At 41.5% G+C, this 21,659-nt stretch overlaps 1 protein-coding gene across 2 annotated transcripts; it reads right to left on the bottom strand.

Annotated features, from left to right (window-relative positions):
* On the bottom strand, nt 1–21,278 carry SPCS2 (signal peptidase complex subunit 2). 2 transcript variants are annotated; one of them, XM_036259834.1, is made up of 6 exons: nt 21,163–21,278; nt 11,341–11,424; nt 10,575–10,735; nt 8,202–8,336; nt 1,395–1,485; nt 341–447 (listed from the first exon to the last, which is right to left on the bottom strand). In XM_036259834.1, exons 1-5 carry the CDS (start codon nt 21,271–21,273, stop codon nt 1,398–1,400), a joined length of 579 nt encoding a protein of 192 aa, XP_036115727.1. In that variant the 5' UTR covers nt 21,274–21,278; the 3' UTR covers nt 341–447; nt 1,395–1,397. The 2 variants fall into 2 exon arrangements, with proteins under 2 accessions (XP_036115726.1, XP_036115727.1); XM_036259833.1 differs by lacking the exon at nt 1,395–1,485 and having other exon boundaries at nt 1–447.
* Nucleotides 21,279–21,659: the final 381 nt, after the last annotated feature.

Genomic DNA, 21,659 nt, shown 5'->3' on the forward strand with positions numbered 1-21,659 from the left:
GAAAGTCTGTTCAGTTTTTAGCAAAAATGCTTTTCCAGAAAAGCAAATGAAAACAGCGTAATTAGCAGACCAAGAGGCTACAGCTAGATATCAGAGCTATAATTTCTCATATCTCAGACAGAAAATCCTATTTATCCAGAATGGACTAAATTCCAGGTCAAAACAGGAACATTTAACATTTTTTTACTTTTCTCTCCTTCTTTCCTTCTCATCCTGTAATTCCGCATGATCTTGCAAAAGATGGTTGCTCTTAGAATTGGCTATTTTATTTTTCTTTCTGTGGCAAGACTGTCATGGAGCCTGGATATTTCAGGTTCATATGCATCCATGACCAGTGTCCCACTGTGGTCAAAAAACTTAGCAATGGATTTGGTGAACTCAGCTTCTCGCTGCTGCTTTGTTCTCCCACTGATGAAGGTCAGCTTCAGAGTGTATTTGTCATCAAACCTAAGCAAAGATAATAAATAAAAAACCAAACACAGAGATTCAACCAGTAATATAGTAGAGCACCAAGGATTTTCAAAGAACAGAGATGAGAGGTCTACACAGATTTATTTTAAAAAATAAAATAAAATAAAAAATAAAAAAAAGTCCAGGGGCTCCTAACTGCCTTCAAGATACAAATTCTGATTCATAGGTGCTGCATTGTGTCCCTGATTTAATTACTGTGTACCTCCTTTACCTTGTCACAGACTGTTAAGCCATATGGAATATCTTCTCCCATCTCTGGACTTTATTACTTGTTATGCTAGAAGGGTCTTCCTAGCAGACACTTCCCTCCAATCTCAACTGACTGGTTCCTATTTGTTAATACTAGGGCATAAACTTCTCTGAGAAAGCCTTCCCAAACTGGGTCAGATGTCTCTCCTTTTTCTTCCACAGCACCATCAATCAATAGTAAAATATTGAGTGCCTATCATATGCCAAGTTCAATGATAGGCTCCCATGCTATCAATGAAATTACCTATTGAAATAATGTTTATGTATTTGTACTCTTCAGGCGACTCAGATTCTTGAGAGCAAAAATTTTGTCTTCTTTGTATTCTATTCGCAGCTTGGCACATGCTGGGCAATCACATTTTTATAAATAAATGAAGAACTTTTGTTTTCACAGATGTTCCCCAATTTCAGGCTGCTCTGTCCTTATACCCTGTCATCAATCTAGCTCCAGGTTCTACCCTGATACCAACCCAGCCAGGGATGTCTTTTACTCCATGAACTCCACAGAGATTCCTTAGTTACACCTTAAGGTATCTTGAAGGCCTTCACTATCTCCACCCATTCAAGAAAGTTTATACCATCAACCTCTAGCAGGCTGACAATCCTTCCTGACCCCCATGTTTCTGCCTCCATTTAATTAGGACATGTTCAGTGGATTGTCAGGCTGGTATTACCTTTTAAGGAAGCAGTTGCTTGAGCTCATTTCTACACATTAAAATAGGAAAACTGCCGTGGCTGGACTGGCTTAGTGGATGGAGCGTCAGCCTGCGGACCAGAGAGTCCAGGGTTCGGTTCCCATTAGGGGCATGTACCAAAAAAAAAAAAGAAAAGAAAAATAAACTACCCTGGCCGGTCTGGCTCAGCGGTTAGAGCATCGGCCTGCGGTCCAGAGAGACCCGGGTTCGGTTCCCACTAAGGGCACGTATCTCGGTTGCAGTTTGTCCCTGGCCCTGGCTGGGTCATGCAGGTGGCAGCCACTTGATGTGTCCCTTTCACGTTGATGTTTCTCTCTCTCTCTCTCTCTCTCTCCCACCTCTATCTGAACAAAATATGGAAAAATGTCCTCGGGTGAGGATAAAAAAAAAAAAAGGTACTCACTGCATATACAAATATGTAGTTGTACCTGAAAAAAAAAAAAAGGTAAAATAGGAAAACTACCACCTACTTTTCAGGATCACTGTCATGGTTAAAATAGTGCCTATCATTAACCAGCACTGAAAAAAATCACAACTCAATAAACTGCCATCTAGCCAGTTACTTCCGACCTGGATAGCTAGCAGTAAAGGTTCTTGAACTATTTTCAACACCTCAAATTTTTTCTCGAACTCTAACCTACCGCTGCTGATATCACAGCAATATCAGGACACTGGGACCCACTTCCTTTGGCAGTTACATGGCAGTGATGGCAGAACCTGATGAGTTGTGATCCAATGCATTTTAGAAATTGTTAATCACTAATTCAATAACTATTTTATTCAGCCCCAACTATACATGTCAGGCACTTTTAGATGCTAAGGATATACAGCAGTGAACACAACAGACAAATCTCTGCCTTTGGGACTTTTAGTGTGTGTAAGGAAACCAACAATAAAATAAAAAATACGATGTTGCGCCAGCTGGTGTGGCTCAGTGGTTGAGCGTCGATCCATGCACCAAGAGGTCACCAGTTCAATTCTTAGTCAGGACACATGCCCAGGTTGTGGGCCTGATCTCCAGTGGGGGGCATGCAAGAGGCAGCCAATCGATGTTCTCTCTCATCGATGTTTCTAGCTCTCTCTCCCTCTCACTTCCTCTCTCTATAAAATCAATAAAGGGGAAAATAAATACGATACTGCTTTTAAATATGGTAGGTAGGAAAGACTTCACCAGCTGATGTTTGAGCAGAGTCCCAAAGAAGGTAAGAAAACAAGCTACCTGAAAAAAGAAGATTCCAGGTAAAGGAAACAGCAAATGCAAAGGTCCTGGGGCAAAAACATACCTGGAACATGTGAAGAACAGAAAAGAGACCAATGAGAAAGAATGTAATAAAGTGGGAGAGGTTAAAAGCCACAGGAGATGAGGGATATGTGTTTGCATATATGTATGGGAGCAGAGAATAGGTAAGTATGCATTTCTAAGCTATGCTTAAGATTTTAGGTTTTTTTTATTTTCTTTGAGTAGGGTTTTGAGCAGGAGATTAAGCTGATCTACCTTAATTTTTAAAATGATTACTCAGCCTATTGCACTGGGAATAGACTACGAGCAGGGAGAGCAGCTAGAGGTCCATTAGGACTTTATTACAATAACCTAATTGAGAGATGTTGGTAACAGTGGAGATGGTAAGAGGTCAAATTGAATATATTTAGAAGGTAGAGCCGACAAGATTTGTTGGAAGGACTGAGAGAGGATCCAGTGTCAAATAGAAACCTGGGATAGATTTGGAGTTCAGAGTAGAGGGCTAGGATAAAAATTCAGATAGAAAGATCTCCATCATATAGATGGTGTTTAAATTCTTGAAAGTCTAGTAAGATTACACCTAGTGAGTGAATCTAGAGAAGAGGTGCTAGAAAGAAGCACTGGTCACATTTCAAATTTAGAGAAAGGGAATAACGAAGAATTATAAGAGACTAAGGAACAGACATTAAGGTAAAAAGAAAATTAGAAGATTATGGTATGCTAGAAGCCTAGTTTAAAAAAAAAATGTAACAAAAGAGTGATCCACTGTGTCAAATGCTGCTGACAGGTCAAGTACAATAAGGAAAGAGAATTGAATACAAGAGCAGATTAGAAGATAATGGGAGAAGAAGAAATGGGGATCAAAGAAATGAGAACACTGTGGGAGGAGAATAATGGGAAAGAAAAACAACTTTTTTTAGCTGGAAGAAATTACAGCTTGTTTACATGCCAGAAAGAACAATTCAGCAAAAGGAGAAACATCAAGTAAATGAGAAGGGGTAAGAATCTAGTGGACAAACGGAGAGGCAGCATCAGACAAGAAGTTAGAAAGGCGGACTAGGAAGAGCAGGTAATTATGTGGGACTTCTGGTTGCTTCTATCCTCTCAGGAACAAAGAGGCTGAGAGTAAAGGTATAGGCGGAGGGGAGGAGGTTTGAAGATTAAGAAGTTATGAAAGATCCTCTAGGACAATAAGAGAGTAACTAGACTACAAAAATACCACGGAATCTAAGCTGGGCAAGGAGGAAATGAGAGGGAAGATGGACAGTGAAAAAGTGGCACGATCAATGGTTGCCAATGGGGCTGAAGAACTATCAGAACAAGAGAACTAACTACAAGGAGATAAACTAGAAAAATAGGAAGCAGCAGTCAGAGAGTGTGATACTTAAAACTGAAATTACTGAAGGTAATTAGTTATCAGTAACAGCAAGTTCTAGTATACGCCCAAGGAAATAAGTGCTTTAGACTTGGTAGAGCTCTGGCAAGTTTTTCCCAGTGGTTAGAACGTTGACCCAAGGACCAAAGGTCATGGGTTCAATTCCCGGTCAAAGGCACGTACCTGGCTTGCAGGTTCAATCCCCAGCTCCAGTCAAGGTCATGTGGAAGGCAACCAATTGAGATGTCTCTCTCATATCGATGTTTCTCTCTCTCTCCCCCTCCCTCCTTCCCTTCCACGCTATCTGAAAGTCATTGGAAAGGTATCCTTGGTTGAGTATTAACAACAACAAAAAAAGACCTGGTAGAAAACAAGACAATCAGAAAAGAAGTGCCCTGGCCAGTTTGGCTCAGCGGTTAGAGCGTTGGCCTGCAGTCCTGAGAGACCCGGGTTTGGTTCCCGCTAAGGGCACGTACCTCGGTTGCAGTTTATCCCCAGCCCTGGTTGGTCGTGCAGGTGGCAACCACTCGACGTGTCCCTTTCACATCGATGTTTCTTTCTCTCTCTCTCTCTCTCTCTCTCTCTCTCTCTCTCTCTCTCTCCCTTCCACTCTGTCTGAACAATAAAATGGAAAAATGTCCTGAGGTGAGTATTAAAAAAAAAAAAAAAGAAGTAGTAAAAGTGAGAGGACAAAGTACTAGAATAATTGTCCATTAGGGTATATTGAATCACCAAGACTTCTCGAAAGAGTTGTTAGAGAGAGTGCCAATGAGCCGGGAGCTTTCTTCAAGGAAAGAGAAGTGGATCTAACTGCAATCAGAAAGAAAAGAGGTGGCATATTTCCTCTCCACAGGTACCAACAATGTGGCAATTGGTAAAAATCAGCAAGGAATATGAAAAAATCAGAACCCTTATACAATGCTAGTTGGACTGTAAAATGGTACAGCTGTTTTGAAAAACTAACTGGTAGTTCTTTAAGCAGTTTAAAAAGAATTACCATTTGATCCAGCAATTCCTCTCCTAGATAAATTACCTAAGAAATGAAAATGCATGTCCACACAAAAAACTTGTACACAAATGTTTAGAGGAGCATTATTCATAATAGCCAAAAGGTGGAATATCCATCAACTAATAAATGGATAGGCAAAATGTGGTATACACATGCAGTGGGACATTATTCAGCATAAAAACGAATGAAATATTGATGCATGCTACACCGTGGATGAGCCTTGAAAACATTAGGCTAAGTGAAAGAAGCCTGTCACAGAAAAGAAATCACACATTATATGATTCATTCATATGAAATAGGCAAAACAGGAAAATCTACAGTGACAGAAAGTAGATTAGTGGTTAACATTGTGAAAAATGGGGAGATAGGGAAATGATAGCTAAGGGTATACAGGCTTTTCTTTTGAGGTGATGAAAATGTTCTAAAGTTGACTGTGGTGACGGGTGCAAATATCTGTACCATACACCAGCAACCATTGAACTGTATACACTTTAAATGGGTAAACTGTATGGTATGTGAACTATATTTCAACGAAACTTTAAAAAACACGTTAGTGCCCTGGCCAATTTGGCTCAGCGGTTAGAGCGTCGGCCTGCGGTCCGGAGAGACCCGAGTTCGGTTCCCGCTAAGGGCACGTACTTCGGTTGCAGTTTGTCCCCGGCCCTGGTCGGTCGTGCGGGTGGCAGCCTCTCGATGTGTCCCTTCACATCGATGTTTCTCTCTCTCTCCCTTCCTCTCTCTCCCTCCCACTCTATCTGTACAAAAAATGAAAAAATATCCTCGGGTGAGGATAAAAAATAAATAAATAAAATAAAAAACACGTTAGTGCGCTGGCTGGTTTGGCTCAGTGGTTAGAGTGTCGGCCCATGGACCAGAGAGACCCAGGTTTGGTTCCCACTAAGGGCATATACCTTGGTTGCAGTTTGTCCCCGGCTCCAGTTGGGGTTGTGTGGGTGGCAACCACTCAATGTGTCTCTCTCACATCAATGTTTCTTTCTCTCTCTTCCTCTTTCTCTCCCTCCCGCTCTATTTGAAGATAAATGCAAAAATGTCCTTGGGTGAGGATAAAAACAAATTAAGATGTTATTCAGGTCTTGAATTCTGCAACTCTGCTTCAGTGGCCTGGCACAAGGTATAGATTTAGGATGGCCAAAGCCAAAAGGGCAGCTAGGAGACCTACCAGGAGGAGATTAAGAACTCAGCTGCAACATCAAAATGAAGGTTTGCTCCTCCTAACAGGCATCCATCAAGTTGGTAACGAGAGGCTTTTTGGCACTGATGCTATACTTACCTTCATATTTGTGAATAATTGTACTTATAATTTGAGAGTCTACTATATGCTAGAAACTGTACCATGTGTTTTTAGGATTGTGACTAAGAGCATGAATTCTTCCCTGGCCAGTGTGGCTCAGTTGGTTGGGTGTCATCCTGTGTACTGAAAGGTTGCTGGTTCAATTCCTGGTCAGGGCACATGCCAGGGTAACAGGCTCAATCCCAGGGAGCATGCAAGAGGGTAGCCAATTGATGTTCTGCTTTCACACTGATGTCTCCCTCTCCCTCCCTCTCCCCTGCCCTACTTCCTCTATCTCTAAAAAAAAAAAATCTATTAAAAAAATCTTTAAAAAAAAAAAAGCATGGCCCTGGCCGGTTTGGCTCAGCGGTTAGAGCGTTGGCCTGCGGTCCTGAGAGACCCGGGTTCGGTTCCCGCTAAGGGCGCGTACCTCGGTTGCAGTTTGTCCCTGGCCCTGGTCGGTTGTGCGGGTGGCAGCCACTTGATGTGAACACATCGATGTTTCTCTCTCTCTCTCTGTTCCTCTCTCTCCTTCCCACTCTACCTGAACAAAAAAAAAAGGAAAAATGTCCTCGGGTGAGGATAAAAAAAAAAAAAAAAAAAAGCATGAATTCTGGGCTCAGGTGTGGGCTGGAATATGTACTAGAATTCATATTTGAGCTGTATGACCCTGGAAGAATTAATTGAACCCTTTAGGCCTGTGTTCTTATGTTACTTTTTTTTTCCTTTACTAATTTTAGAGAGAAAGGAAGGGAGAGGGAAAGATAGAAACATTGATGAGAGAGAACATCGACTGGCTGCCTCCTGCATGCCCCCCACTGAGGATTTGGCCCACAACCTGGGCATGTGCCCTGACCAAGAATCTAACTGGCGGACCTGTTGGTGCATGGGTTGATGCTCTACCACTGAGTCACACTGGCTGGGCCTGTGTTCTTATTTTAAAAATGAGTTGTTCTAAGGTTTATAGGAGATAATATTCTTGGCACAATATCCAGTATATGCTCAGCAGAAATTTGCCATTATTATAACTAGTATCTCATATTCCCAACAACTCCACAAGTCATTATGAACCTGATAAAGCTCAAATAGTTTACATAACATATCAAAAGTCATACAGCTGGAAAGAAATGAGCTGAAATTTGAACCCAATTCTGGATATCTAGAAAGACATCAGTTGTCAGGTGGACAAAGTTATACCCACTGCTGGTCAGAAGCAGACTGAACTGTCCTTCTCTGAGCTGCCTGGTACATTGCTTCAGAGATTCCTGATTGCAGAGTATAGTCATGATCATAAAAGAAATGAAAGCTAATGGGATTCTTTTTTTTTAAATCCTCACCCGAGGACATTTTTCCATTTTTTGTTCAGATAGAGTGGGAGGGAGAGAGAGGAAGAGAGAGAGAGAGAAACATCGATGTGAAGGGACACATCGAGTGGCTGCCACCTGCATGACCAACCAGGGCCGGGGACAAACTGCAACTGAGGTACACGCCTTTAGCGAGAACCGAACCCGGGTCTCTCTGTACCACCGCTGAGCCAAACTGGCCAGGGCGCTAATGGGATTCTTCAAAGATAACTGACTTCCCACCTTTAGCGTTTGCAATTCTGTACCCTAACTGACTCAGTTAATCAGCCACAAGGAAAAAGAGAATCATTCTTCCACCAAAGTACTTTCTCGCAGACTTTATCCTCAGAGCATGTCTGTGATAATGCAAGCTCAGAACTGCAATGCTCAGAAAGTTTCTAAATCATTCATACCCCTTTCTTCATTTTATGTGACTAGTACTATGATTTGCACAGAGTAGGCGTACAATAATTTGTTGCTGAAAATGACTCAATACCAGGATTTAAGAATCTGTGAGGATAGTCATACCTTTTGAGACTGGAGGACAGTTGCCAAATATCATCAGGATCCATCCCTGTAGGATCCTTCCTGTGGGCTACAAGGAAGATGCTTTTCTCCTTATATGAGGTATAAATGGTCAGGATCCCCATCATCACAAAATAGGTTCGAATAAAGTTAAGGGGAAAATACACAAACATATACACAAAAGAGAACAAACACAAATTGACAAGCAAGGACTACAAAAACTACTAAAGAAGAGTTTTGTCTTGCTGCAAAAACACTGAAAATTTTTTTGCATTTATCTTTAGATAGAGCAGGAGGGAAAAAGAGAGGAAGAGAGAGAGAGAAACATCGATGTGAGAGAGACACGTTGAGTGGCTGCCACCCACATGACCCCAACTGGGGATGGGGACAAACTTCAACCAAGGTACACATGCCCTTAGCGGGAACCGAACCTGGGCTAACCGCTGAGCCAAATTGGCCAGGGTTAAAATTTAGTTATTTCATTTTCATTCTTATGTTTATGTACCAAGAGAAGCAAGGCTCTCTCAGGTTAGAATACTTCAAAGGGGAATACTTCAAAAGGGAAGAAAGGAAAATTATAGAAGGCATAAACCAGCTCTTATCTTTTCTGTTTAAGGATAACATGTATAAGATCCAGTTTCCTAGTTTGTCAAGACTTGTGCTTATTTCTCTATAAAATACAAAACTAGCCCTGGCCAGTTTGGCTCAACGGTTAGAGCATCAGCCCGCAGACCAATGAGTTGCGGGTTTGATTCCAGTCAAGGGCACATACCTCAGGGCTGTGGTTCGTCCCCGGGCCTGGTCAGGGTTGTGCAGGAGGCAACAAGTCGGTGTGTCTCTGTCACATTGATGTTTCTCTTTTTCTCCCTCCCTCCCTCCCACTCTATCTGAAGATAAATAGAAGAAATATATATCCTCGGGTGAGGATTAAAACAAAACTAATAATCACAGTGGACTTGACCAAGCTCGATCAATTTCAAGGGTCATTAAAAGAGAAGAGAAGTGACTTCAGATTAGCTTACTATGAGAACAATTACTTCCTATATACACAGATATTATATTCAGTTTTTGACCTATTATGTGCCAGAAATTGGCATAAGAGCTTTGTATACACCATGTTATTTAAATTTTATGACAGTGAGAGGCAGGTAGTATGGTGCAAAGTGTATGGGCTTTGGAGGGAGGCAGTCCTAGATCTGAATTCTGGCTTTTAACCAATGTTAAAATTACTTCCTTCCCCAAGGCTTAATTGTCACCTCTAAAATGGGGATAATACCGACTTCTTAGAATTGTCATGAGATTTAGAGATGACATATATTGTTCAATGTCTAGCACACAGAAAACATAGTAATAGTTTTTACTATTATATATAAAATTAACACAATTATAAAAATGGCAAGATCTTAGTTTTAAACAAATATAACCCAACAAAATTCCATCGAGGTTGTTCTTTTGGGAGGGCCTATTTTCTAGTAATGTTGCTCTCATTCTTCAACCTCTTTAGAACTACTTGGGGAACTGTCTCTAGAACCTATGGCATATTCTTTTGAATTGCCTTAATAGTGGAAAATGTCATAATTGGATGATTTGTAGGTACCAAGTCTGGGGACTATGATTTGGGATCAATTTGGATAATACCATTTTTTAAAAATCAGGATCTGCTTGCTAAATACCTTTGAAGAAAAATTCCCAAAGTAGAGATTTTAGAAATATTTCAGGTTGTGGCAACACTGTTAAGAAAAATAAACTGCCTACCACAATGATAATTCTGAGTGTATATTACTCATATTTATAAATGAGCAGCATTTGAACAGTCTCAAAAAAGTTAAGTTCTTATTAGCACAAGATCAAAAATAGCTTGGATTTCAAGCCCAGGTTTCTCTAGCTCCAGAATAGGTTCTTAATCCCACCGTTACACAAGCCACACCTATACCTCATGCTCAGTAACTCCCAGTCCAGCCCCTCAGCTTCAAGAAAACCTGGCATAGATCTGAACCTCCCAAATCTGGTCCTTTCCTAATATACTGGAATGAGTAACTTGAAGCAATCTGGTCTAATGGGAGAAGTTCTGGACTAGAAATAAGAGCTGGGTTGTTACTATTTCTGTATTTTGCTATCAGGTGCTTAACACTTGGATTATAACAACCTCTATTAATAACTAAATAGAATTAAAAATATAAAATAACCATATTAAATCTAAAATGTCAGTGATAATTACCAGATAAATTTACAGATATTCCCACAGCTAATAATGTTAAATTCTATCATTAGCAGGGTCCCAGATCAAAGTTTGTTTTTTGCAGGGAGGAGGGAGGTTATCAGTAGACATGTTAAAATAGTCGCTAGAAAATAAACTTGAGTATAAATAAAGGATATGATATGACGCACAAAGCCAAAACAGGCTTGGACTCTGGAAAAGGGTGCATATAATCCCAAATCAAAGCCACTATGGCAAAGAAACAGGAGATGGTACAGATGGTGAGGCGACCGTCAATTAGACCAAAATTCTCCACGTACTTGTACTTTTCCAGAAGTACCTAGTGAGAAGAAAAAGGAATCAAGCTAACAGGAATGCTTCCTTCCTAGAACTTGCTTTTATTCTTAATTTCCATGATAAAAGCTACACTGGAGTCATATAAATCACTAAGTAGTTTTCTCTAATCAGAATTTTACCACTCCAAGTAAAAAGACTTAATAGTGGAAAATTTGTTTACAACATATCCCAGAGAAAAAGTTCAACTTCCCATACATTTTTTAAATCCTCAACTTATTCCCTAGGATGAAGCTAAAATTTTATTTTCCCTTTTTAGATGGAGAGATGACCAATCATGGATGAATGTTTTATATTCCTTCCGTGTTCTTGGCTCTTAGCTAATTAACCTAAAAAACAAACAAAATACAGATTCAGAGCTTTCTGAAATAGAAAAGTTAGAGAATTTGAGGAGGGGCTTGAGGTAGATTACTAACATTTATACTTTAACACATGCTCCCCCACATACACTGTTAAGAATTTTAGAAACTGCTTTCTGGCTCAATTCAGAATATTGAAAATTAAGGTCATTCTAAGTGACAGACGAAAAAGATCCTGCAGAAGAGCCACCAGATGTACACATGCTAACAGACCCCCACCTCAAGAAAGTACCTTTTTGGCAGAATCATCCAAAGAATTCTTCACAGCTGATCCATCCCATTTGTCAATTTTTACAGGCTTATCATCAATCTTCCACTGTAAAACAAACAGAAGAATTGTGCATCAGGAGATATAGCATCTTACTGAAAGTAAAATTAACTACTTCCTTAAGAACATCCTTAAGTACAAGTATCATTTACTCTTGCTCTTCTGATGTTGGACATTTAAAAGACAAAACAGCCCTGGCCGGTTTGGTTCAGCGGTTAGAGCGTCGGCCTGTGGTCTAGAGACACCCGGGTTCGGTTCCCACTAAGGGCACATACCGTGGTTGCGGTAGGTCCCCGGCCCTGGTTGGGTCCTGCAGGTGGCAGCCACTCGATGTGTGTACCTTTCACATCGATGTTTCTCTCTCTCTCTCTCTCCCTCCCTCTCCCCGCCTGCTCTGTCTGAACAAAAAATGAGGAAATGTCCTCAGGTGAGGATAAAAAAATAAAAAAATAAAATAAAAGACAAAACACTTTGCCCTGGCTGGTTTTGCTCAGTGGTTAGAGCATTGGCCTGCGGACCTGAGAGTCCTGGGTTCGGTTGCCGCTAAAGGCAGGTTGCCGCTAAAGGCATGTACCTCAGTTGCAGTTTGTCCCTGCCCCATGGGGTTGTGTGGGTGGCAGCCAATGTGTCTCTCTCTCTTCCTCCCTCCCTCTCTCCTTCCCACTATATCTGAAGATAAACACAAAAATGTCCTCGGGTGAGGATAAAATATAAAAATAAAAATAGCCCTGGCCAGTTTGGCTCAGCGGTTAGAGTGTCGGCCTGCGGTCCGGAGAGACCCGGGTTCGGTTCCCGCTTCGGTTGCAGTTTGTCCCCGGCCCTGGTTGGTCGTGCGGGTGGCAGCCACTCGATGTGTCCCTTCACATCGATGTTTCTCTCTCTCCCTCTCCCTTCCTCTCTCTCCCTCCCGCTCTATCTGTACAAAAAATGGAAAAATATCCTCGGGTGAGGATAAAAAAAAAAAAAATAAAAATAATAATAATAAAAATAAAAGATAAAACACTTAGAAATGAAAGTGAAAAAGAGTAGGGTCACTGGAATCAGGTGGTATTTATGATGTTACCAGTCTCCAAGCTGAGAAGTCAAAATCTATAAGCCCAAAACCAGAACGCTTACGTGGGCTACAGAGACTACCGTGTGAACTCACATATCCCATCCCTGTTCTACCCCAATGTGAGGACAGAAAAGATCTCCACTTGGTCATCCTTTCATGCTGTGACCACAAAACTCAGAAAATATATACCCATGGACTTTTAGACAGTAAGTAACAAAATGAGGACGGTCTCCTTTAATAAATCTCTGTCAGCTAACAACTTTTATGTTTTACCAGCATGTCTTAACTGGAAACAGCAAATCCAGTGTAGTCTGTTGGAAAACACATTTTGAATTAAAAACCAAGTTATATCACCAGTGAGTTGTGACTTTTGGACAAACTCTGCTTCAATTTCCATCATCTACAGAGGTTGAGAAAAGTTACCAAATACTGTGCTACTTAGAGGCAAGTGATTCTCTCACACGTTGGCAGAAATTCAAATTGGTACAACACCGATAGAAAACAATTTAACACCTTGAATTCAACTCCCCACTTCTGGTAATTATTCCATATCCACATAGACATGAAATAATACATAGGCTATAAACGTAAGAGCGTTTATAACAGTAATCATTATATATTTATCACATATAAAATATAAATATATAAAAATATATTAGATATCTAAGTGGAGATGGCAAGTAGGCAGTTGGACATATAAGTCTGTGGTTCAGGGGAAAAGTCCAGGTTGGAAATATAAATGTGGAAGTCATCAACTTAAGCCATGACACTGGGTATCTCTTTGGAATGAGTGTAGATAGAGAGGGCCAAAGGCTTGCCAATATTTACAGACCAGAAAGAAGACAAAAAATAAATAAAAATAAAGACAGAGACTAGTGAAGGAGGAAGAAAACCTGGGGCGAGTAGTGTTCTTGAAGCCACATAAAGAAAATATTTCAAGAAGTGAGCAATGAGTCAAATACTACTGAAAGGTCAAGTTAATATGAAAAACTATTATTGAGATTTTACAAGATGAAGGACACAGCAGAGAAATGGTGCAGACTATAGCCAAAAAAGGGACCTGGGCAAATGGAAGTTGTTAACTTCAGTGCTATCACAGAGTTACATGAGAGTGAATAAGCAGTTAATAATAATATTAATAATTTGAAGCTTCAAAGGTTACTTGATAAGCACTGTAGAGATTTTTAAAAAGAATTTCAATTAAAATACAATTCACATACTATAAAACTGGCCACTTTAAAATGTACAATTCAGTAGTTTTTTAATTATACTCACAAGGTTGTGGAACTATCACCACTAATTCCAGAATACATTCTCATCATTCAAAAAAGAAACCCCATACCCATAAGCAGTTTCTCCCCTCCCAGCTGCCCTCCAGCCCTGGCAACCACTAATCTACTTTTTGTCTGCTTGGATTTGCCTATTCTGGACATTTCATATACTAAATGGACTCATACAATATGCAGTCTTTTGTGACTGACTTCTCGCACTGAACATGTTCTGAAGGTTCATCCATGTTGTAAGAGGTATCAGTACTTCATTCCTTTTTATAGCCAAATATTCTACTGCATGGATATACCATACTTTGTTTATCCATACATCTGTCAATGGATACCTGGGTTGTATCCACCTTTTGGTTATTGTGAATAATGTTGCTGTGATCACTTGCATACATGTTTTTGTGCAGCCACACATTTTTTTTTTTTTAAATAAGTTTTTATTGATTTTTTTAGAGAGGGAGGGATAGAAACATCGACGTGAGAGAGACATCAATCGGATGCCTCCTGCACGCCCTCTACTGGGGATCAAGCCTGCAACCCAGCATGTACCATGACCGGGAATCAAACCAGGACCTCTCAGTCCACAGGACGACACTCAATCCACTGAGCAACACTGGCTGGCCAGACATACATTTTCAATTCTCTTGGGTTTATACCTAGAAGTGGAATATGCCCAGTCATATGGTAACTCTATATTTAACTTACTGAAGAATTGATAGTCTTTCAAAGTGGGTGCATCACTTTACACTCCCACCAGCAATGAAAGAGGGTTCCATTTTCTCCACGTCCTCACCAACACTGTTTTGTTTTTTATTATAGCCATACTAGTGGGTGTGAAGAGGTATCTCATTGTGGTTTTGATTTGCATTTCTCTAATGACTAATATGTTGAGCATCTTTTCATGTGCTTATTGGCCATCTGTATATCTTCTGTGGAGAAATGTTTATTCACATCCTTTATTCTTTTAAAAACTGGGCTGTCGCCCTGGCCGGTTTGGCTCAGCGGTTAGAGCATCGGCCTGCGGTCCGGAGAGACCCGGGTTCGGTTCCCGCTAAGGGCATGTACCTCGGTTGCAGTTTGTCCCTGGCCCTGGTTGGTTGTGCGGGTGGCGACCACTCGATGTGTCGCTTTCACATCGATGTTTCCCTCTCTCTCTGTTCCTCTCTCTCCCTCCCACTCTATCTGAACAAAGAATGGAAAAATATCCTCGGGTGAGGATGATAAAAACTGGGCTGTCTTTTTATTATTATGTTATAAGATTATATCGTCTAGATATTGGACCCTTATTAGATATATGATTGAAAAATATTTTCTTCATTCTGTAAGTTGTCTTCACTTTCTTGATAGTGTCCTTTGACACACAAAAAAATGTTTTTAATTTTAAAGTTAAAATAAGTTTTGTAATACTATTAAAGTTTAGTTTGCAACACAATGTTAAGAAGCCAGCACCTTGTTTCTTTAAACACACACACAGTTACAGTAATGCCATAAAAATGTTGATTGTCTTTGTCAGAGCTGGGTCAGGATACAGGCATACCCCCCAAAAGTCTGGCAAGCTAAGATACCATCACTGAGAGTAACAGAGGACATAAATGACCTGTCTACGGAAACATGGTTTGTAGGTGACAAAGCCAAGGCTTAAGTCCAAGTCTTCCAAACTCAAAACAGATATTCTTTCCACTGCTACATTAGCTAGAACATAGCCTGCTCCAGAATGAGAAGCAATGTACTAAGTAAGGTAAGAGAACTGGATTAAGAACTGGGAAAGCCAGGGTCTGGATTGTTACTATGTGATCTTGAGCAAGTTGCTTCTCTTCCCTGTCCAACTGTGTCTATGTCTATAAAATGAGTAGGTTGGGACAGATGAGCTTCAAGGTCTCCTCATTATAAACATTTTCGAGAATACACTATTAGCTAAGCAAAATAGTTAATAAACAAACAAAAACACTTAAAATGTCAGAACGAGAAGATATTTAAAAAGTCATCTAGGATAGTAGTTTTCAACCCAGAAGGAACTATTAAAATGTAGAGGAAATAGCCCTGGCCAGTTTGGCTCAGTGGTTAGAGTGTCAGCCCACGGACCAATGAGTCACGGGTTCAGTTCTGGTCAAGGGCACGTACCTTGGTTGTGGTCCATCCCCGGCCCTGTGGCTCTACTGCACCAATATTTCTCTCTGTCTCTCTCTTTCCCTCCCTCCCTCCCACTTTGTCTGATAATAAGTAGAAAAATATACTCAGGTGAGGAATAAAAAAAAATGTAGTGGAAATAAATAACTATGTGTAAAAACATGCAGATGTCCAGGTTTCACCTCCAGAGAATCTGATTCAGGTCTGGGACGAGGTCTGTATTTTTAACTAGGGCTCCAAAGGGGTCTGATGTAGACAGCCTCCATATCATGTTATGAAAAATATGCTAGTTAGCAGTAGCTATATATATTTTGTTGAGTACTTACTATGTGACAGACACCACCTTTTAGGGTAAATACTATAATTATTGCCACTTTGCAGATGAAGAAATGGATACAAACAGATTTACTAACTTGCCCAAGAACACACCTGGTAAATTGCAGAGAGAGGATTCAAAGACAAACAGATGGCCTGGCTCCAGAGCCTGTGTTCTCAAATACTAAGATAAAAAAGCTGGACTTGAAGATTAAGCTGACAGTCCTGCCAGGAGACAGAAATTCAGCTAGGAGGTTAAAAGGGTCTGGATATAGCTTCTAGAAAGCATGGTTTAATACTACATTTTAATAGCCAAAAGAAATTTTTTTAAGTTGGTATCTTCATAAAATTTTTTTTTAAATTTTTTTCTTTATTGATATATTAGAGAGAGAGGGGAAGGAAGAGGGAGAGAGAGATAGAATCATCAGTGAGAGAGAACCCTGACTGGCCACCTCCTGCATCCCCCAACCTGGCCCCCAACCTGGGCACGTGTCCTGACTGGGAATCAAATCGGCGACCTCTTGGTGCATGGGTTGACGCTCAACTACTGAGCCACACTGTTTGGGCATGCCAAAACAATTTTAATAGCCAAAATAAATCCAGTCAAGATACAGAAAGAATTTGGGTGTAGTTTCTGGACAAAATGGTTTAATACAACATATTAATTTTAATAGCCAAAATGAATTAAGCAATTTTTCTTTATAGCCTGCTATGTAGAACAAAATGCTTTCATGTATTTTGGGCAAAATAACTTCCTGCAATGATCTAAGTTATTCTCTGATGGAGTTTAGAAGATTATATTTGCATACCTATTTTTAAGATCAGGAGACTAGAAGTGCTTTGTTCTTAAAGTCAGTTTCATAGGAACAGAAATTCACATCTGCTTAGGGAAAGCTATAAGCACATTTGTATCTCTTTATTACATTTGTTTATGGCAAGTGAAATTACAGCTAAAGGATATAAAATAAAAACCCTCCAAAAAATCAAGACAAATCAAATCAAAGAGACTATAAGGTAACAGCCTCTCATTCCCACAGAACAGAAATTTCTCTATTCATTCAGATCCTGCCCCACTGTGATGTTCTCTTCCACAGTACCCTGTTTTCAGGCAACTAGAAGCACCATCTTCTAAGGCTGTTTCTCAAGACTGAGGCAGCAGATCTTAAGTGTTTTTTCTCTGCTGAACTCAATACTGCAAGTACTTATTCCAGACTCTCTTCATGGGAAAATGGACACATACAAATTAGGACAATACGAGACAGTATGTCTCATTAAATGATATCTTAATTCCCATGTGCCATAAATGCTAGAGAATTCAAAAGGGAAATAACGCAATGTAAGGCAGAAATGAAGTTTTCCAAAAGGAAGTACCTAAACAGCTCTTGACTTACTTCTATCTTATCAAGTGCTCCTTTGTGAGGCCTTTTTATCTTTTTCTGCTATTCAAGTTGGGGGATTCTCATCATCTTGTCATTCTTTTTTTTACAGTACTTAAAAAAAATTTACCAATATTACACAATTTAATACTTACAAAAATCCTATAATATGTATATATGGACATCCACAATATTTACATAAGGAAATTTAAGTTCAGTAATACCAAGTAACTTATCCAAGGCCATGTAGCTTTTAACATGCTACACTAGTACTTAAACTTGTCTTTCTTTTTACATTAAATCCTATACACTACTATGGTATAAGGCCTTATTAGAATGCTTTTAATTTTTACCTCTCCAAATTATCTGAATAATTTTCCTAAAACCACTTAGTCTCAAAAACCTTCAATAGCTTCCTGCTCCTACTTCAAGCAATCCATACCCTCTTCAATCTTGTCACTACTGGTTTCTTAGAGAACCATCCAGTCAACTCACGACCTGAGAAACACTGAGACAAGCTAGTAAGCTAGGACACGTGGAAGAGAGAAACTGAGACAGATAGCTGAACAACTGACAGAGCAATTTACAGCGGATATAGAAGGTCGCCTCCCTAGAAATAACATCTAGGCCTCAGTGGTATTTCAGCTCCAGACCCAGAAAAGCAGCAAAACCACATAGGCAACACTAGGACGGGTTGCGATAACTAACGACCCCCTGCCCTGACACTGATCAATCAGTGAGGACACACATGACCCTAAAGAAGCACACCTGGAAGACTGACAAATATTCTGTTGAAACTCTCCCCTGAAATCTCCCCTAAGATTCCCACCTGCAAGAGAGAAATAAAAACCTCAAGACAAAGAACCCAGTGTGTGCTCTCCTTCCCAGGAGTACACCTGCGCTTCCCCTTTTCCCTCACAGGTATGCACCTTCTAGACTCTAAGGGACCCACAAGACTTGCAACCAGGGCAGCAATGAGCAGTGGCAGTTCATCCCAGGCAAACCCCCTGAACCTGTCCCCAAGGCTCCCTTTTCTGTCTTCTTAGTGAACCAAAGTAAACCAGCCTAGGTTTACTTCCCCAGGCCTTTCTGTTTCACTGTCCCCAGCTTTAATAAATGTCCTCTAAAATTCACCTGGACTTGTGCTTTGAAACTTTTCCTGCACGAAGTCAAGAATCCACACACAAGCAACCTGGCCCTAGGCAGACTAGCCAAATGCCAGGTCCCCTTTCTGGTAACATCAGGCACCATCTGTGTACCTTTGCCCAAGGACATTAACTGATGTATGCCTTCCCTCTCTCTCCCCCAAAATAAGGCCCCAGCTCCACTCTCAGACAAGAGGTCATCCCCTGGAGCCCTTACTCCCTTATCAACTAGATCTCAGGGATCGTTTTCTCGCTCTCATTTGAACTTCTGTAAAAAGTACACAATACACCAAAAACTTCTATGTTTAATATTCTGGGTACCCCACAATCCTATACTCAACAATACTGAGTATTCTTGATTTACTCCTCTGCCATCACACATTTGTATTAGATACTATAGGTTATAGAGATCATTAATGCATATCATCTCATTTGATTCTTCCAAAAACCCTAACACTTCAGATGAAGAAAGGGAGGCTTAGTGAGGTTAACCAAGCATTCATACCATTGGAAAGTAGCAGAGCTACTTCAAAGCCCAAATCTTAATATCCACAAATCCAGTTTCTTTCAGTAACATAATGATGCCATATACTTTTCAGTAATCAATACCTTAGCAGAATGCCCATGCTTAATGTTTGATGGTGGTAATCCAAATAGAGGGAAGAGCAAAAGGAGGCAATGGAATAGGATGAGCACAAACTGTGAGGTGCTCACCCAGCAGGAAGGCAGGATTTGTGTATGAAAATGACCATCAATTCCGGACACTTTCACATTTTGGAGCAATTTACCATCCCAACTGCCAGAACATGTCCCTGTGCCTTAAGAAGGGTTAAGAGCCCGGCCGGTGTGGCTCAGTGGTTGAGTGTCGACCCATGCACCAAGAGGTCGCTGGTTTGATTCCTGGTCAGGGCATATGCCCAGGTTGTGAGCCAGATCCCCAGCAAGGGACATGCAGGAGGGAGCCAATCAACGTTCTCTCTCACTCATCGATGTTTCTATCACTTTTCCTCTCTCTTTAAAATCAATAAAGAAAAAAAAGGAAGGGTTAAGAGTGTGAAAACTATGTAATTCAAAAGCAATGACAGCCAAAAACAGAAGCAAAAAGATCAAGACCCCTCAACATGATCATGTCTTCACTTTTTAAAAAGATACTTATTTATTTTAATTTTTTTTCCTTTATTGATTTTAGAGAGAGAGGAAGTGAGAGCGAGAGAGAGAGATAGAAACATTAATGAGAGAGAACATCAGTTGGTCACTCCTGCATGCCCCACACTGGGGGTCGGGCCCACAGCCTGGGCATGTGTCCTGACTGGGCATGGAACCAGCGACCTCTTGGTGCATGGGTCGACACTCAGCCACTGAGCCACACCAGCCATACATGTCTTCACTTCTTAAGCACCTACTATGTGTTAGGCACAGGGAAGTCTGAAAGCTGTTTTCAAATAAAGTAAAAAATCCTGACTGTTTACTATATTAAAAACTGCATGCTTAACATGTCTCATCAAACTGGCCCAGGGCCCTACAATGAGAGAACTGGAAGGGACCTTAGGGTACATAAAGGCTAAATCCTCCTTTCACAGATGAGGAAACAGGCATAGGGAGAACAAGCATATTTCAAGGTCACACAGCTAATTAATTAGAGGCAGAACCAATACTAGGACGAGGACCTCTATGCAATTGTTTCTTCCAAGATGCTATGCTATACAAAGAACGAGAAGGACCAATCCAATAACAGTTTTCCTTTTCTTTTAAACCACTATTGCTAGGACCACAGTTTTAAGAAATGGAATAAAATGGATGGGCGGAGAGGTAAAGAGGCAAGCAGGAGCGAGCAGCGAATTCGTGAATTCGATTCACCTAGAGTACTTGGAGGCAGAAAGAGGAAACTGGGAGGGGGTGATGAAAATGGAGAAACGATCAATCTTAAAGGATTCCTGTCAGCCCAGAGGGTAAGTCAATGCTCAAGTAAGTTCAGTATTCGAGGTATCCGTGATAAAAACGCCTAGGAACTTAAGAAAGCAAAGGCTAGGGAGCAGTTTGGAATCCGGAGCGATACACAAGGATGGTGGTAGACGTGGTGGGGAGTTTGGGACTATTGACTTCCAGCAGCTGTTTTCGTTCCTTCGAGCTTCGGTTCTCCCCATCGGTGAAATGGGCACATTCAACAGTAGCCCCAGCACCACCGAAGACAAGCGACGGCCGCGTTGACATGTGGAAATAATCAAGTTATCCTAAGAAGCTGTGGGGACCAACATTCAGAACCAGGAACACTTCGGAAAGGGAAAGATGACCCAAAGAGGAGAGAGCCCTAATCTGAGGTGTAGAGAGAGCGGGCTGTAGGAGCCCGTACGGTTCCCATGGTGGGCCAGACCAGTAATCCCCCTAGAAACCTCTGAAGGAAAGGGGGGCGGGGATGGGATGGTGGGCTCACCGCCTACCGGGCCTCGGATGGCCTGGACTACCCCCCCCCCCAAGAACTGGCTCCTCACCTTATCCAACAAGCCGCTGCGGCCACTGCCTGACCCACAGCTAGGACCACCGCCAGCCCCACTACTTCCTCCGCCACCACCAGTTCTCCCGCCCTGGGTAGCCGACGCCATCTTGTCTGCCACTGCGTCTCCCTCCCACTCCTACTTGTCCGAAGCCGATTGGCTGAAGCCCACGGCGTGACGCGCCGCGCGGAGTCCATCGGGATCCGTAGTTCACAGCTGGCTGACGCGAATTTGCCCTCAAAAGTGGCCGCGGGGCTTGCTGGGATTTGTAGTAGACGCTCCCGCTGCCGGTTGCTGCCCAGACCGCTAGCCGCCGCGTCGTGGTTACTAAGGGGTGGAGAAGGTAGTGGCAGGCGCCACGGTGGAGCAGTTCCGAGATCCCCGTGAGGCTCGCAGGCGCGCATCCCGCCTGGCCGGGACGTCGCCCTCTCGAACGCCTCGGAGGCGGAAGCGACGCAGGAGGCCGGTGCGGCTGGAAACTTAGTTTGCGTGAG

The sequence above is a fragment of the Molossus molossus genome, unplaced genomic scaffold (genome assembly GCF_014108415.1).
Source record: "Molossus molossus isolate mMolMol1 unplaced genomic scaffold, mMolMol1.p scaffold_m16_p_13, whole genome shotgun sequence".
NCBI classification, from domain to species: domain Eukaryota; kingdom Metazoa; phylum Chordata; class Mammalia; order Chiroptera; family Molossidae; genus Molossus; species Molossus molossus.

Coding starts and splice junctions, on each gene's coding strand:
- SPCS2 (XM_036259833.1), bottom strand. CDS start 21,273: ATGGCGTCGGCTACCCAGGGCGGGAGAACTGGTGGTGGCGGAGGAAGT. Junction 10,736..11,340: donor TGGATGATTCTGCCAAAAAG/GTACTTTCTTGA, acceptor TCTTCTCACTAG/GTACTTCTGGAAAAGTACAA. Junction 448..8,201: donor CTGTCCTCCAGTCTCAAAAG/GTATGACTATCC, acceptor ATCTTTGCTTAG/GTTTGATGACAAATACACTC.